Source organism: Ursus americanus, chromosome 12, assembly GCF_024610735.1.
Source record: "Ursus americanus isolate L20-20 chromosome 12, mUrsAme1.1.p, whole genome shotgun sequence".
Classification (NCBI taxonomy): Eukaryota; Metazoa; Chordata; class Mammalia; order Carnivora; family Ursidae; genus Ursus; species Ursus americanus.
This window is the reverse complement of record NC_142138.1, coordinates 44,063,627-44,081,703: the sequence shown is the minus strand read 5'-3', so window position 1 is coordinate 44,081,703 and position 18,077 is coordinate 44,063,627. Positions and strand designations below refer to the sequence as shown.

The 18,077-nt window shown below is 35.1% G+C and overlaps 1 protein-coding gene across 6 annotated transcripts in view; it reads left to right on the top strand.

The window, feature by feature from the left end:
- EVI5 (ecotropic viral integration site 5) overlaps positions 1–18,077 on the top strand; it is a 190,663-nt gene that overhangs the window by 150,653 nt on the left and 21,933 nt on the right. For all 6 annotated transcript variants that reach the window (XM_045801783.2, XM_087866105.1, XM_045801782.2 and 3 more), the window contains one exon: positions 10,129–10,224. In XM_045801783.2, the coding sequence (XP_045657739.1) occupies positions 10,129–10,224 (96 nt within the window). The remainder of the gene's footprint in view (positions 1–10,128; positions 10,225–18,077) is intronic.

Sequence of the window (18,077 nt, the reverse complement as noted above, 5' to 3'; positions counted from 1 at the left end):
TTCACATTTTTACTTAATTCTTCTAGCTCTATGCACCAGCACATTTAATTATTCAACTTTTTAAAGAGTATGTTGGAGTACAGTAGATGTAGGTGATGGTATCTCTGATTAAACTGTCCGCTTTCTACTGTGACTGTATACACATTGCACAAATAAATATTCGCTTTTTTCCTGCTGACTATAGCATGTACTGATTTCCCAGTCAACTGTAACAGAATATGTGGCACATCTTGGGCACATTCCATCTCTACCTCATCCTTTCCTGGATTATAGCTCCCAGTGGTTGCGGCGATAAAACAGAAGTGGTATACCTAAGGTCATTAAAAACCAGTCCAAGTAGTCAGACACCAGAATCACTGCTCTTTTTTGCTAAATATTCCTCTGTACACATTTATGGTTATATTAAAGAACTTAATTTTTTGACTGTATCAACCTGTTACCTAATAAAAATTTTGGAAAATTGGATCCCTTATTTATTGTCATATCCCCTCATAGATGTTGATACTTTTAAGTTTTTAAGTGATGATTCTGCTGGTCCTCAAATCTTTGGTTTTTCTTCATTCTTTTGAACAGTTACTTATCTTAGTATTCAGTCATAGGGGTCATATATATGGGATTTTTTTCTGATCTTAAACTTTATTTAGTTCCTCGTCATACATTACTAAACTTTAAAATAGTATTATCTTCTGTTTGAGAGCTAGGTTAACCAAGAAAGGGATTTGAGTTCAAAGTGAAGCAAACTCTGTAGACAGGGAACTGACCAGCTGAAACTAACATAGAAATAATATGAAGTGAAACTGATAGCAGAATTGAAAGAAATTAATTTAAGAAACCTTACCAGTTTTCCTTTGTTTTAAAATATATTCACTCTGGGAATGTAAAGACTATTTGTAAATAAATTTATGAGTCGTGGTCATTTACCACATTTGCCATTGTGGTGGTAGTTAAAAAATATTTACCTCTTTTTTATGTATGAAATTATACTAAGTAAATTCTATAATAAGTATAGACTTATAAAATATTATTTGAGATTCTTAAAAGGTAAAAGTATTTTGTAACTGGCATATAAATAAATTTTGAATTTGTATTTAAAAAATAGTTCATTTTCAAAGGTAGTACAAACCAGTGTTTCAAGTGTAGGTCTACATTCTGACTGTATCAGAACCCCCACTTGTGTAGCTTTCAAAGTTTACAGATTTTCAAAACTCATTTACGGATATTTAGAATTCATTGGGTCAGAAATAGATTCTTTAATCTGTGCGTTTACAAAGCTCCCAACCGTAGTCATCTTTGGGAATTACTGTTTTAAGCATTTCCTAGGTTATGTTGTTTATATGATTGTGTTCATTTACTTAGCCATTTTTTTAAAAATATCTGTTAGATTGGATGTTTTTTATTGCAGATAACAGAAAACTACATTCTGGATATATTTATGGCTTAAATAATAAAGGGGATTTATTGGCTCAGGTACCTGAAAAATCCAGAAGTAGGATATATTTCAGGAAAAGTTTGATTTGGGTTCCAGCTTGTTGCATTAGGCATGATTCTGAAGGCTCTGCTCTTCTTGTCATTTTTTAAAAAGATTTATTCATTTTTAAAAATAAAAGTCAAAATGTAAAATAAATAAAGATGTATTCATTTTTGAGAGAGAACGCATGTGTGTGAGACTAGGCGGAGAGGCAGAGAGAGGGGGAGAGAATTCTCAAGGAGACTCCCTGCTGAGCCCAAAGCTGGATGCAGGGCTCAATCTCAGGACCCCGAGATCATGACCTGAGTCGAAATCAAGAGTCAGCCACTCAACTGACTGAGTCACCGAGGCGCCCTTCTGCTTCTCATCTTTTGTCCTGAGGAGGTTTTTCCTCATTGTGTTAAATGGCTAACAAATGAACCTTATAGGCATAAGGTTGTCATAATATCCAGAGTAAGAAGCTATAACCCATAATTTCCAGTAAAAGTTTTGAGAGTCACACTATTTGAATAAAACCCGAACCAGCCACAGTGCAAACAGATGTGATTATCCTGTTTGGCTTAAACCCTACCAATCAGGGCCTTACCTGTGGGGTTAAGAATGGGGATAATTCCTATCCTATAACCACTACATAATGAAGGAGAGAAAATAGATCTTGATGTAACAACCATAAAATCTACTCTAAAATACTGTAGAGATGAACTGTAACTCAGCCTAGTCTAAAATTATATTGTTTTAATGAAGTACTAATTTATGATTTAATATTTTTCAGTTTATGTTTCTAGTAAAATATGAAGAAAGTACTAATCTTAGAGCAACAGGTAGATTTTAAATGAAGAATCAGTAAGTAACCTGTGGGAGATAAATACCTCTTCACACGTGTAAATGAACTACAGTGCTTGCTTTCCAGTGGGGAGAGGGGCAGGCCTGTATTGTTTCCTTATTGATGACTTCTTCCAGTATTTTGCTATGAAAATTTTCAAGCATACTCAAGTTGAATTGTACAGTGAACATCCACCACCTCCATTAATTCCATTCTGGAATTAATATTTTTATGTATTTCTCTTATCTGTTGCTTTATTAGATACTTACCCATCCACCATTCCAGCTATCTTATTTTTTGATGCGTTTCAGAATAAGTTAAAGTTGTTATACTCTATCCCTAATCAATTAAACATGCATATCTTTAGGTTTTTGATGAACTTTTGACTAAGATACTCATACATGGAACTCTGTATCTTAAGGCTTTAATATGAATTAGATTATTATAGACATCATGATGGAAATTGCTAAAATAATTACTGAAAGATAAATCCAAGAGTGAAAGTGAATTTAGGCTTTTTATAAATATTACTTTATGTTCTCTTAATATAAAGTTTCTTTTATCGCAAGACAAAAAGTTACATATTTAAGGTCTGTTCAGTGAAATTACAGAATTACCAAACTTGTTGATGTGTTGGAGCTCTTTAAGTTTGTCACTTACCTAATTAGTTTTGCTTAGGAAACCACTTAACTGGCAATCTGCTGTTGTTATCAGCTAGACCAAAAGAAAACGTCCAAGAAAATCCAAGTTACTGGTAAATTTATTAGGATAGCTGACATTTTCCCACCTGCTTATCACAAAGAATCATGTGGACTTGCTTGAAAATAGAAAGCTATAAAAGTTTTTGCAAAAAAAAAAAAAAAATCTTTAACATTAGGTAATTGAATAACTGTCTCAGAAGTTATATGCCTGCTTTTTAGAATATAATAAGTTAACTGGATATTTCTTTGGCATTGTAAGTGTGTATTTAGTTACCTTTAAAGAGGACCCTAAAGAGCTTCGAATCAACATATTTAAATGAGAGCCCATTTGCAGAACATAAAAATCACAGATTCTTAGATAAAATGTTATTTATATACTTTAATTTATTAAATAGCATTTAGGACATCTCTCAGTTTACTCCAGTTTTTGAAATATCAGCTATATTCCCTTAAAGCAGACTGTTAAATCAGAATACCTTACGCAGAGCTTTCAGAATGGTGTGTCTGTCACACTGGTATGCTTGCTACTAACATGACAGCTGTGTGGGAATGGGGTCTCTGCTAGAGCACAAAGCTGCTTAATTACCCTTTCTTTGCCTTCAGTTTAGTCAGTGTGCCTTACGAGTTGTTACTTGGGTATGTGGTGTTTGTGTGCGTCTACAGAAATAATGGCTTAATGGGCATCAGAGATTTTTTTTTGTAAACTTTTGACTTTCTGTATGTAAAAGCTTTCCAGAAGAAACCTAACATTAAACTTATGTACAGTTATATTTAAATCTAAAGGAACAATTATATGCAGTTGTGTTTAATCAAATATATAAAGTTTTTCTCTTTGAAATTCTGCCTTTTTTCTACAATGAATAGAAATTCAAGGAAAACCTGGTTTTTTTAGTCATAAAGTCTGTGTTAAGAGGGCTTCTTTGATTTTCACAAATATCTTTCAGGAGTCTTTTTTTTCCCCCAAGTTAAAACATTCCATTTCTTTATTGTAAAATTTCTCAATTGCTCTGTTTTATATTAAATACTCTAAAGAAATCAAGGCATAAAATTTTTGGCTAAACCTTCCTAAGACCCACCTTTGGAGGAAACAGATCTTTGGAGTCACTTAGTCACTTTTTGTAAAACAGATTTAATGATTCCTATCATGCCAAACTTTTCTTTCATACAGGTTTCCCTATGATAAAGAATTGGTATTAATTATGGTAATTGGTCATTTGACAAACTTTCAAACCTGAAGTATTTTGCATTCTTGAACTTCTGTCTCACAACATTAGAGCTTACCTTGGACTTTGTAATTTTATTCACCCTGAGAATTTTATTTTGTCCTGCCTGATATTCTTGCTTTGGGATATCCAAAATCCTCAAGAACTTCACCTTCACTGGGGACCAGATGTAAAGGTAACTTTTCTAAGTCTGATTCCAAACCACAAATATCTGGCCTTTCCATCTCATCCCCAAGGATTTCTTCCTAGTAGTCAGTTGCACTTTCCATTTAATCAACCATTTCAAGGTAATTTATATGGCACAATGCTAAAATTAGTCTCAAATTAAAAGCCCTCAAAGAAGACAGCTGAACATATACCCAAAGGAGTGATTCTCATCAAATTAAGTCCCCTTTGGAAATATATCTACCTACTCAGTTGTGGCTGCTGTTCCTCATGTCACATATGGGATTTGGAAAATACATTCTATAAAAATAATGGCTTCTTTTATGTCAGTGAATATTCGCTCTTTTTTTTCTCTCTCTCTCTCTTCTCCACGTTCTTCTTTTCTTCCTTCTTGACTTCCTCACTACTTATTCCCTTCTGCTTGACATATTCTTTACCTACTTTGAGATGTACAGGACTGAGATGGAATAAGTCTAGAACCAAGGGAAATCATGGAACAGGGTAGTCATGAAACAGACTGACTTTGGGTAGTGGATTTATTAGTCTTTATTATATTGTTCTTTTGTTCTTTTTCTGTGTTTCTGAAATATTTAAAAAGGAGAGTGATTAAAAATCAGATGCAGGCATAATTACATGTAAACACTATTTTACAACTATAAATGGTACTATGAGTCATTAGCTTAGGGCCATAAATGAAAGTATGCTGTAACATTTCTCTTCAATTCTTTTTGTATTGTGATTCCCATTTAAATAAGTGGGGGCTAAAATAAATATTCAAGCAAAGACATGAGATTTTTTAAACAAATCCAAAAAAGCTAATTTGCTTGGTCCTTTGCATAAATCCCCATATATATTCTTGCCTGCTCCAGTGTTTCTTATGTGTAGAATGCTATAATTTAGGGAGAAAAATGTATCAACTCTTTATGTAATTCTTAGGCAATTGTTAGTTCACTCAATTAGAAATAATAATAGTATCTATTACACAGAGTTGTGATGATTACATGTAAATGGCTCAGAACAGTTCCTAGCACATTGTTAGCCCCAGTCTCTATCAGGGTTGCACAAGAGAATTAAGTCTTACAGAAAATAATTTGAGTAACTGTCTTCTCACTTCTTCTGAGGATGGTACATAGTACCACTTTAGATGCATAGGAGGGAAGTTAATTCATTGCATACAATGATGCTTTCCAAGTTAAGGCTTAATTCCTCTGGGGAACATCAATTGAGAAGGTCTGGTAAGTGCTCAAGAGTGTTAGCTGTTACTACTTTGGTTGCAAGTAACAGAAACCCATATTTAAACTGGTTTAAATCATAAAGGGACTTTATTCGTTCACATAAATGAAAAAACGGGGAAGGTTTCAGAGGTGATTAGGATTCTGAGTCACTCTGCTGTTTTGGTTCTACCTTTCTTGGTCAAATTAATATTTCTCCTTTTTTACTTTTTTTAATTGAGTATAATTGACACATAATGTTACATTCATTTTAGGTGTACAACTTAGTGATTTGACAAGTTTGTACAGTATGTGCACCGCAAATGTAGCTACCGTCTGTCCGTTACATTGCTATTACAGTAGCATTGACGGTATCATTTCCTTATGCTCTGCTTTTTATCCCTGTGACTTACTCATTCCCAGCTGGAAGCCCACTCCCCTTCACACATTTTGCCCAAACCCACACCCCCTGCCCCTCTAGCAACCGTCAGTTTGTTCTCTGTATTTATAGGTCTGATTGTGCTTTTTGTGTGTTTGTTCATTTTTTCCTTTTTTTTTTTTAAGATTCCACTGACAAGTGAAATCATATGGTAACTGTCTTTCTCAATCTGACTTGTTTCATTTAGCATAATACCTTCTAGATCCATCCATGTTGTCTCAAATGACATGATCTTATCCTTTTTTATGGATATGTAATTTTCTATTGTATATATACCGCATCTTCCTTATCTGTTCATCTATTGAGGGACACTTAAGTTGCTTCCTTCCTGGCTATTGCAGATAATGCTGCAGTAAACATAGTGGTGCATTTATCCTTTTGAATTAGTGTTTTTGTTTTCTCTGGGTTAATACCCAATAGTGGAAATATTGGATTATATGGTTATAACGTTTTTAATTTGAGGAACCTCCATACTGTTTTCCACAGTGGCTGCACCAATTTACATTCCACCAACAGGTCATGAGGATTCGTTGTGCTTCACATCCTCACCAACACTTGTTATTTCTTGTCTTTTTGATTCTAGCCCTTCATTCTGACTGGGGTGAGGTGATATCTCATATGGTTTTGATTTGCATTTTCCTGATGATGAGTGATGTTGATCATCTCTTCACATGTCTGTTGGCCATCTGTACGTCTTCCTTGCAAAAATGTCTACTCAAGTCCTCTCCCCATTTTTTAATTGGATTGTTTGGTTTTTTGGATATTAACTCCTTATTGGATATATCATTTGCAAATATCTTCTCCCATTCAGAGGTTGCTTTTTGGTTTTGTCTTGTTGCTTATTTGTTTTATTGATGATTTCCTTTGCTGTGCAGGAAGCTCTTTATTTTGGTGTATTTCCAGTAGTTTATTTTTGCTTTTGTTTCCCTTTCCTTATGAGACACATGTAGAAAAAATGTTGCCATAGCCAATGTCAGAGAAATTACTGTCTGTGCTCTTCTAGGATGTTTATGGTTTCAGGTATCCCATTTAGGTCTTCAGTTCATTTTGAGGGGTTTTTTGTGTATGGTGTAAGTTTCATTCTTTTGCTTGTAGCTAGCTATACAGTTTTCCCAGCACCATTTATTGAAGAGACTTTCTTTTCCCCATTGTATGTCCTTGCTTCCTTTGTCATAGATTGACTACATAATCATGGGTTTATTCTGGGGTTCCATTGATCTGTGTGTCTATTTTTTATTTTGTTTTGTTTTGTTTTAGTATTACTGTCTTTTTTAATTTTTATTTATTTTTTCTTATCACCATACAGTACATCATTAGCTTTTGATGTAGTGTTCCATAATTCATTGCGTGTAATTCCCAGTGCTCCATGCAATACGTGCCCTCCCTGATACCCATCACCGGGCTTTTATTTTTTTATTTTTTTGCTGTACCATACTGTCTTGATCACTACAGCTTTGTAGTGTATCTTGAAAATCTGGTATTGTGATACCTCCTGCTTTGTTCTTCTTTCTCAGGATTGCTTTGGCTCGAACCAATATTTCTTACTAAATTCTCAAAAAAAAATATTTTTTTTCTTAAATACAGGCTTATAGCTAAAAATCATAAAGTGTCTGTTGAATATGTTTAAGAATCCTAGCACATTTGGGGCGCCTAGGTGGCTCAGTCGTTAAGCATCTGCCTTCGGCTCAGGGCGTGATATCAGGGTCCTAAGACTGAGCCCCGCATCAGGCTCCCTGCTCCGCTGGGAGCCTGCTTCTTCCTCTCCCACTCCCCCTGCTTGTATTCCCTCTCTCGCTGGCTGTCTCTCTCTCTGTCAAATAAATAAATAAAATCTTTAAAAAAAAAAGAGTCCTAGCACATTTGGAATATAATTGTTAAATTAGACAGTTGGTTTTTTGATATAAATATATAAGGTTTTATTTTTAAGTGATCTCCACACCCAGCGTGCATCTTGAACTCATAATTCCAAGATCAAGAGCCGCATGCTCCACTGACTGAGCCAGCCAGGTGCCCGTAAATTAGACAGTTCTTTGCTTAGGTGATTGTACGTGATATTCATGTGTTCAAATATATAAGAAATGTTTTAAAACCTGTAGGAACTATAGTTGTTCTTTTATATCTACATGATTATTAGTTAAACTGCTTCAGCAGGCCATATTCTAATAAAAGATTTTTAAGGCAGGTTGCCAAAAAGAGAAGAACAGAAAAACAAAAAGAGTGGGCTTATAGGAATAATTCGATAGGATTTGAAGAACAGAGTAAGGGTATATAAGAACGCAATCAAGGTGGGAAGGACGGTTAGTGCAGAAGAGCAGTTCTGTTGGATCGGTACCCTGACTTCATAGGGGAGCCACCCGTTCTGTTACTGGAACAGTTCTAGTTAGTTCTTTCTGCCAAGGATGTTAGGAGAAGGTGTGTAGAAAGCAAGAGCATGTGCTTGGCTGCAGATGACCAAACCAGATGATATCCAGGGTCCCTTCTTACTGTGAGTGGAAAGATAGCAGTAGAGATCTCCACATGGGAAAGTGCTCTGCAGTACAACCCATTACTCTCGAGGTAATTTTACAGGACCCCTACAGCACGTTTTAAAACCTACTTTGTAAAAACCTATAAATACTCAGATAGCACTAAGATAACTTTCACAGAAACTTCAAAACTCAAATTGAAATGTATATCTTTCTGCTCTGTATGTACTGATATTAAATGATCTTTAAGTTGGATTTTTTTTAAAGGTTTTATTTATTTATTTGAGAGAGAGAGAGAGAGCGCAGGAGCAGGGGAACAGCAGGCAGAGGGAGAGGGAGAAGCAGACTCCCCACAGAGCAGGGAGCCTCACAAGGGGCATGTTGGGTTTTTAAGAGTAATAACAAGTATAGGAAAGTGTACATAGTGTCTGTAGTATAAGTAAAAAATGTGTGTGTGTGCAATTGTGTTTGATTATATATGTACAAAATCATGAGATTACACTAAAAAATTATCAACAGTGGTTGTCTTCATGGAAGGAAAGTGAGGGGTCGGTGACTATTAAAAGTAAACTGGTACTTTTCTGGTATCAGGAGTTACTCAGAGCTTCAGTAGCTTCAGTAGCTGTCTCTGGATCAGAGCTGCTTAACATTTTAAGCATCAACACATGGCTTTTAGAAATAATCTGGAGATGTCAAAAACAATTCAGTTTCATCCTCTAATAAGCCCTATGTCTTTTATTATTATTTATTATTATTTATTATTATTATTGTTATTATTATTATTATTATTTGAGAGAGGTGGGGGGAGAGAGAGAGCATGAGCAGGGGGAAGAGGCAGAGGGAGAGAGAGAAGCAGACTCCCCACTGAGCAGGGAGCCTGATGTGGGACTCAATCCCAGGACCCTGAGATCATGACCTGAGCCGAAGGCAGACATTAAACCCACTGAGCCACCCAGGCACCCAGCCCTATGTCTTAAAAGACACATTTGTTTTCAGATAGTAAAGAAAAAGGCAGCTTCTCCCCTTCCAATCTATATCCCTGGAAAGTGGTCACATTATGGTTCTGGATCTAGCTGTTATATTGGAGCACCTTTTAATCAGCTGTATCTAGGACTCCCAATATACATTCCTAAGTTAATTAAACAGAAGAGATTCAGAACTGTTCCTCCCCTTTTAAGAGTGGTTTGCAGAACCTTTTCTTTTTTCTCTTCTTTGTTCGCCAAGCAAAAGCTGATTCCCAATGTAGCTATGAGAGGCTCACTACCTTATCACTAAGCATTGAATCTCTTATGGTATGGATAGAAAATCATTTGTGCTCAAAGTAACTAGGACAATGCCTTTGAATTTCTAGGGTAATTTTTTCACTATAGACCCATTCAATTGTTGGTTTCTAAGAGTCTCTCCAAGGTACATTTTGTAAGTTGTATGTGTGGTAAACAACTTCCACTAAGTGTCATTTAGAAATATTCAGTATAGTTTACTATAAATTGCTTTCCAGAGATAGTTTGAGAACAGATTAGTTCAGAATTTAGCTAAAGGGTATGCCTTTATGCTGTCCTATATCTTCAAATATTTGAGTATATGCTGTGAAAGTTGTCTCTTGTTTTTGGTTTGTTCTGTTGTCACAAAACAGAAAGAAGAAGGAAAGCTCCAAGGACAGCTTAACAAGTCTGATTCTAACCAGTATATTAGGGAACTGAAAGATCAGATAGCAGAGCTGAATCATGAGGTAAGTGATAAATTTTGATCTTCACATATTTCTTTCTTCCTTCCTCTGTATTGTAACAACACTGTATTACTGGTTTATTACTGGTTACGACTGACTCTTTCATGATAAATATTTTCTGTGAATCCCTGACTATGATTAAATAATATTTTAGAAAATTGTCTTTTTAGTAAGAATTGTTCTGTTCCAATATTGAGAATTAATTTTCCTCAAACCTTTTTATCATGATCTAAAATGATCAATTAATATTTGCATGGCAAATATTTTTTTATTGTGATCTAAAAATCTTTGATAATTTGTCTAGGTGTTTTAAGTTACATCAGTTAAACAAAGGTTTTCTTTATACTTTTAAAATAGATTTGTGTTATTTACCGTTGTGGATAGAGGGAAGTCTTTTTACTCTTGTCTTCTTATTCCCTTCATGGTGGTATTACTGAGATTGCAAAAAAGGATACTTGCCTAATATCAGTTAACAGATTTCTTAGTATCTAAACACTTTTTAAACTGGCACTGTCTTGAATCTGTGAGATTCGACTCATGAAATTTTCAAATGCTATTAGTAAGTACTCTAGTAAGTAATTTAAATTAATGTGTTTGATTAGGGAGATGCTTCTTATTAATGTGGCTCTAGGTCAATTTCCTTGTCCTTTATTATTTTCTAATGATAAGTACTTATCTAAACATGAATACAAAAGCATGTTTCTTATCTTGAATTATTTGTACAATAAGGTTTATTCACAGTGATAAGATTTAAGTGGGTAACGTAACCTCTTTTGTTAAGAAAGAAACTCATTTTGACCACTAAATTAATTTAAACCTCAAAGGGAAAAGTTTGGACATTACTCTTTCCTGGTATTACATCCTTCAGTTAAAGTCTGAGTGTTTTGGGTAATACCTCCCGGAGGTGGTCAATCTAAGTAAATTCTGAATGGAGAAACAAAACATTAACAAAAATGATAAATCTTAAATGTGGTTTTATTTAACTTTCCTGAAATTTTGGGGGTCATTCCTGTGATTTTCAACCACGATAGCATTTAAGGGATTCAGGATTATGTGTAATCTTTACTTAGTTGTGTACAGTTTTTATAATCTGTTCTGACCTAATAGCCATGTGTGAAAGAACAAGTTACAAATAAGATGTTCTAGAAATTCTTATTGTTTTGAGAACCCTAGGAGTTATTCCTTGTATTCAAAAGCTTTTCTCAAAGGAAATTTTGACTAAAATAAAGCCATCTCACCTTTATAATTTTGACTTAGAGTGATTAGGAAGCTTAGAGTTGCTGAATTAACAAAATTGTGTAGGGATTGACTTTATTTCCACGACTAGGCTAAAATAAAAATCAGCCAACATTAATTTTACTGTCAGATTTACTTAACAAAAAATAATGATAATCTCCTCATCAGGACTGCCAGAAAACAGTTCATGAGAGGTCTCATGTTAATGTCACTTTTTTATGTGTGCCCTGTGAAGGTAATCTTTTGTCTTGCACAAACATGGAAAGAAAATTAATTAATAGAGTAGAATTTTCTACCATTAAAATAAAGAGCTAGGTTTTGTAAATTAAAAACTAGAGCAGTTTGTGATGAGATGCTAACTGTGTTATTCGAAGTACACAGGCCCTGGGCTTAAGCAGGCCCCAGTGAGAGAATGTGTAGAGAAGAGGGTGAGTACCGTGCAGCTGGGGACCACACAAGAGTGCAGAGGTGAGAGTGAGCCAGCATGGGTGTGGATTTAGAGGCCAGACTCAATTAACAATTAATGTGATTAAGTTGTGGGAAGGAAGGGCAGATTGAATAGAACCAGTTTATGGTGAATCTTCAAAGCTAGAAGAGATTAAATTTACTAGATAAAGTGAAACCATTATAGGTCTTCAGTTAGAGGTTCCTTTTCATTATGTTTTCGGAGCAGATTTTAATACGTTCACCCGTTTCAAAGGTTTACAACTAAAGAAAGGTTAAGTGAAAACAAGTGAAATTTTAAACCCAGGTAATAGTTGTAAGTACACTTACTATGCACATTGCTGTTGGTTGGCCCAGCTTCTTAAGAGGATTATGGAAGGTATCACTTTTTTATTCTGGTGATTTTTCATTCTTGTGCTATAGCACTTCACAATGGGGAAAAAAGCCCATAACCAAAGTCAGTCTGATCTCTCCAACTTAACATTTGCCTTGTGTGCTAGAAATGGCCAGAATCTTTAGCTTTCAATATAAAAATTTCAAATATTAATGTTATATTTGAACATGTGACTGTTAGGATTCACTCTAGCAGCTGATTTTTATACTTCTCAAAATGTTGAAGGAAATGTTGAGAGAAACTTTGCTGATCTATAAAATAACAATAGTAGTTACTATTGAGTACCCTCCATTGGTCAGGCATTGTGTCAGATACTTCATATGTATTATTCCTAGCCCTCATAATAATCCCACATGATGGTAGTATTCTCAGTTGAATAAATATGAAAACAGATTCACAATAATTAAGTAACTTGCTGGGGTTATACAAGTAGTAAATGATTGAGCCAGGATTGAATCAAGTTTGGCCTGTCGTTTTCTGTGCTGTTTATAGACATTAGATTAGAAAATATGTCATCAATGTTTAAAAATCTAAAGAATGGCAATTAATGACAATATTTTAACTGTGTTGTTCCTCCCTGAAACGTTAATTTGCATACATCCAGTAAGTGAATTCTGCAGTTGACCTCGCCACAGGAGCTCCGTCTCTTTCCCTGTTAGCATTGCAAGTGGAGATTTATCTTCACTTCCTGCAGTTTACGGTGATCCATCCAAGTGCCTTCTCTGACTCCCAACCCCTGCAGTTCCTACCATCACCACCTAACTATGCTCTTAATTTTACCTACTTCACATAGGAATGTTTTAACTTGGAGCCTCTTACACCCTGCCAAGACCCTCATAGAAGCCACTGCGGAAACCCTTGCTGCTCCAGATCTGTCAAGAGCCTTGGTTAAATCCCACCCATCTGTACATCTTGTCTTCATGGCATACGTAGAAAAGAACCTGGATCCCAGTTCAAGTCTTTCCTTGTTCCATCTTCCCCACTTCATACCTTCCCATCCATCTATAATCATACCACCTACTAGGCACTGTGTTTAGAACTAAAGATAAAGATTGAAACACAACTCATATCCCTCAAGGGGCTCACAGCCTAATAACAGAGACCAGTGTTACAAATAAACGAATTGTAATACATAATGAAAAATATTGCATTATAGTAGTTACCATTCATTTAATAGTCACTCTGTGCCAGACACCGTCCTAAATGTTATACTTACATTATTTCTTTTAATCTTCACAACATTCCTATGAAGTAGGTAGCATCATTATTATTCATGTTTTACATGTAATGAAACTGAGGTTCTGGGGTATTAAATAACTCCCCATGGTCATACCGTAGTTAGTGATAGAAGTAGGATGTTAGTTCAGACTACAGGACTCCAAGCCCATTCATGCACTTAACTACTGTATGCTATGCCTCCTTTGAAACATATAGGAATAAAATGGTAACAGCATCTGGATTGGATTTTGAAAAATGAAAAGAAATTTGTCACGCAGATTGGACATCAGGAACATATAAGTCAGATACATAAACCAAAATTGTAGGTTCTAGGAATGAATAGCCATGTACTTTTGCAACATAGGTCTGTCTTCTTACAGCTACTGAGCACTGAAGACAAAGAATATTTTCTGAATGCCAGGAAAGGGAGCTAGAAAAAGGTAGAAAGTTATTCTTATTTAGAAGCTAAAAGAAATATACTCAAGACTCATGTAGGTATAGACATACTGAGAAGTATAATCTTATGGTTCAGCCAAATTACCACTTGACTAGGCTTCTCTGGGCCCTTTGGAGCCTTGCTGCCATTTACTGTATTATTTTTTTAGGAAAATGCATACTAAACAGCTGATTTGAAAATGTTTTTAGATATAGATTATGTTTTCACTTGTTCTTGATGGTGATATGTTCTGGTGGATGTTGTAGGAATAGGTAAATTTATTCCAGTCTAAAGATAATTCATTTGTGCTAAAATTAAATATTTTTTATTAAACAGCTTTGCTGAATTTTTATAATGTCATAGTAGTTTTAATGTGCTTTATGTCCTTAAAAATCTCACAAAAGTAATTCTAGTTATGTTTGCTTAGTAAGTTTTCTATGTAGAGCAAGTTTTCCCTTTTTTCATTAAGGTTTCTAGTGGTAGTTGCTAAACTGGGTGTAGATACTTTGGATGATTATTTTAATCTTCACAATTATCCTGTGAAAATTATTATTCTCATTTTATAGTCTCAGAGAGGCTAAATAACATATCCACAGTCACATAATCAGTAAGCAGCAGAAGCTTGAAGCAGGACTTTCATTTGACTGTGATGTATTAAACTTAGAATGAAGTAAAACCAAAACAAACTATATCTTTGTGAAAAGAAAGAGGGAAAAAAACCTTAAGAGCATTTTGGTTCATTAATAAATACCCTGCCTTGTTCTAGATATAATGAAGCAAGTTGTAAATGATGCAGAATAGCCAACTACAATTTTGTGAGACAAAGGAGAGAAAACTATAGGAATGTAGTATGGAGCCATGAATAAGACCCATACAAAAATGCATACCACAGGAGTATCTATATATTTCTTGTAAGTGGACCTCAAACTTGGCTCTAAGGTTTTCAGCAGTTAACACAAAAAAAGGGAAACCTGGTCACTTTCAACATGTCAGAGTGAATGTATAATGAAGACAGACCAGTCGGTTAGGAGAGCCACAACTATTTCTGATGGTGAGACGAAACAGCAGTTTCTTCATTGCTTATTTGTGAACAAAACCTTCTAGTATGATCACCTATTATAGACCAGCTATTATCCTTAACATTTTATAGTAGAATGGGTTCATAATCATAAAAATTGAAAGAGATTAAAGAACAAACTCTTTAAAGACTTTTGATAGAAGTACAACATGGGAGTACCCAGGTGACAAGTTTAAAGCTCAGTAAATTATCACAAAGTGATCACAGCCATTAACTAACACCCACGTCCAAGAAATAGACTCAAAGCCACATTCATACTCTCTCGCAACCACTACTCCCTCCTCTTCAAAGATAACCATGATCTCAACTTTAATACAATAGTTTAAGTTTTTGAATTTTATGTAAGTGGCTGTTTATAATATATATTCTTTTGTGTCTTGCTTCTCTTGCTTAAAATTGTGAAATTTAACCATGTTATTTTAAAATGTAGCTATAGATTATTCATTCTCATCACTGCATACTTTTTCCTTTGTATAAATATACTATAATTTATTTCTCTTTTTGTTGGTGAACATTTGAATTATTTCCAGTTTAGTCTGTTAAGAACATTGCTGCAAGTGGTTAGGCCATTTTACACTCCATGAGCGGTGAAGACATTCTTATTCTACATCCTCATCAACGTGTAGGATTGTCTGTCTTTATCTAATTTTAGTCATTCTTTGGCTGTGAAGAGGTTTCTCATTATGGTTTTAATGTGTACGTGAGTAACTTTTCCCCCAGCATATAGAACAATGTTGCCATGTAATAGACACTCCGTGGAGAAAAAAAAAAATTGAATAAATAAATGATTTCAAAAGGCTTTGCTAATAAGGTAATATAAAAGCTGTGATAGGAATGCTAAGAAGCTTCCTGATGTGCAAAAATCAGTGGAAAGAACATTCTGGGCAGAAGAAACAACTAGCACAAAGACCTTGGGGGAAATGTAGTGGACTTTGTGAGAATCATACTAATGTGGCTGGGGTATAATGCAGGGTGGGGAAAAAATAGCATGAGATAAGATTAAAGAGGTAGTTGAGGTCAAATCCTATATAGCACTTTATAAGCTAGGATAAATAGATGTGTTTTATTCTTGGTTCAGTGGGAAGGCTTTGGATGGTTTTAAGCAAGGAGTGATGTGATCTGATTTGCCCTGCCTGCTATTTGGTGAATTGACTGTAGGAGAGCAAGAATAGAAACAGGGAAATGGAGGCTGTTAAAATAGTCTAGGTAACAAAGGGTTTAGAAGGATGGGAGAAGTGAAATGTATTAAAGATATGTTTTAGTGGTTGAGAACTTGCTGATGGATTGTATGAGGGACGTAAGATAAAATAGTCAGTGACTCCGGAGATTCTTGGCTTGACATCTGAGTGATTGGTTGGTGCCATTTACTGAGGTTGGGAAGGGTAGAATACCAGGTGCTCTATTTTGTTTACATTAAAATTGAGATTCCTATTAAATATTAAAATGAAAATATGAGGTGGGCAGTGGATATGTGTGAGGTTCTAAAAAGATGTGGGGGCTAAAAATAGGTATAGTAGTTATTGGCATATAAATGTTATTCATAGGTTAAGGGAAGGGGTTCTACGAATAAGTTTGTGACACTCCTGACCTATAAGATCAAGAGAGCCAATAAAGGAGATCGAAACTACCAGTGAGATGCGAGGGAAACTGGCAACTGTTGATATAGGAGCCCCCGAAAGGAGACTTTCAAGAAGGGAGCATTTCAACATAGTTATTTTAATTAGATTATAAACTCCCCTGGTCCTCTTGAAGAATGAATGTATTAAGAAAGATATCTTTAGCATTTTTTTTTTTTACCATTTATCAGAGAATGATGGATGATTTATGAAAGAACTTGACAGGAGGAATTGTCAGTCACTGAACAATTACTGAGACCCCCTTCCTGAAGAACTTAAAGAAATGTAAGCTATTTCAGGACAAAGCTGGCCAAAAAACAAAACAACATAAAACACTATTATAGGATGCTATAAATACTACACAACCCAGGTAAATGAAGCCAACTTTCATTTTAAGGATAGCCTTTGTGCTCGTTCCCAGTACCCAGAAGGTCTTCTGTCATCCTGTCTTCTTTGTTGAGGAGACAGTTTTTTAAGCTATCATATGTTACAAGAATCTTCTTTTATTTCTACCAGCCAAGTACAAAATTAGGAGTTTGAGTAAATAAAAGGAAATCTAAAGAAAGCCCATTCCAAAGCTTGCCTTAGAAAGTGTTCAGACGTTGAGTGTTCTTTTTTAAATTCTGATAACTGTTTATGTATGCTTGAGCTATAGATTTAGTAAAATATCTACCAAGAAGTATTTTGAGTGTCCTGACCATTATTAATATGTTTAATATGTATACTCACTTGTTATTAAACTAGAATTTTTGAAATGAGGAGCTTTTGGGATCAAGTGACAGACTACCCATTTGTAACTGTGGATCTTTTTTTCCTTGCTCTACATTCCCAGTTTAAAAGTAGTTAATAAAATCACTTGAATTTGAATTTAGTTTATTTTATTTTTTAAAAAAGATTTTATTTATTTATTTGAGAGAGAGAGAGATAGCAAGAGAGAGCACGAGCGGGGAGGAGAGGGAGAACCGGGTGCCCACTGAGCCACCCGGGTGCCCCGAGCGTGAATTTTTTTAAAGAAACTTAAAGACGCTGGGGCGGCTAGGTGGCTCAGTCGGTTAAGCGTCTGCCTTCAGGCTCAGGTCATGATCCCAGGGTCCTGGGATGGAGCCCCTCTTGGGGCTCCCTGCTCAGTGGAGAGCCTGCTTCTCTCTCTTCCTCTGCTGCTCCCCCTGCTTTGTGCTTGCGCGCGCGCGCTCTCTCTCTCTCTCTGTCAAATAAATAAATAAATAAATAAATAAATAAATAAATCTTAAAAAAGAAAAAAGAAAAAGACTCATTCAACATTGATCTTCATCTAGGTATTAAAATCAGAATATTAAAGGTAGAAAAGAACTTGGTAATTTGGCTATAATTATTGGAAGTTATTTTTTCTCTTTATTTCAGTCTAAGTAATATTTTTGTTTTTTAACTGTATGCTTATTCTGTATTGACTGTTTC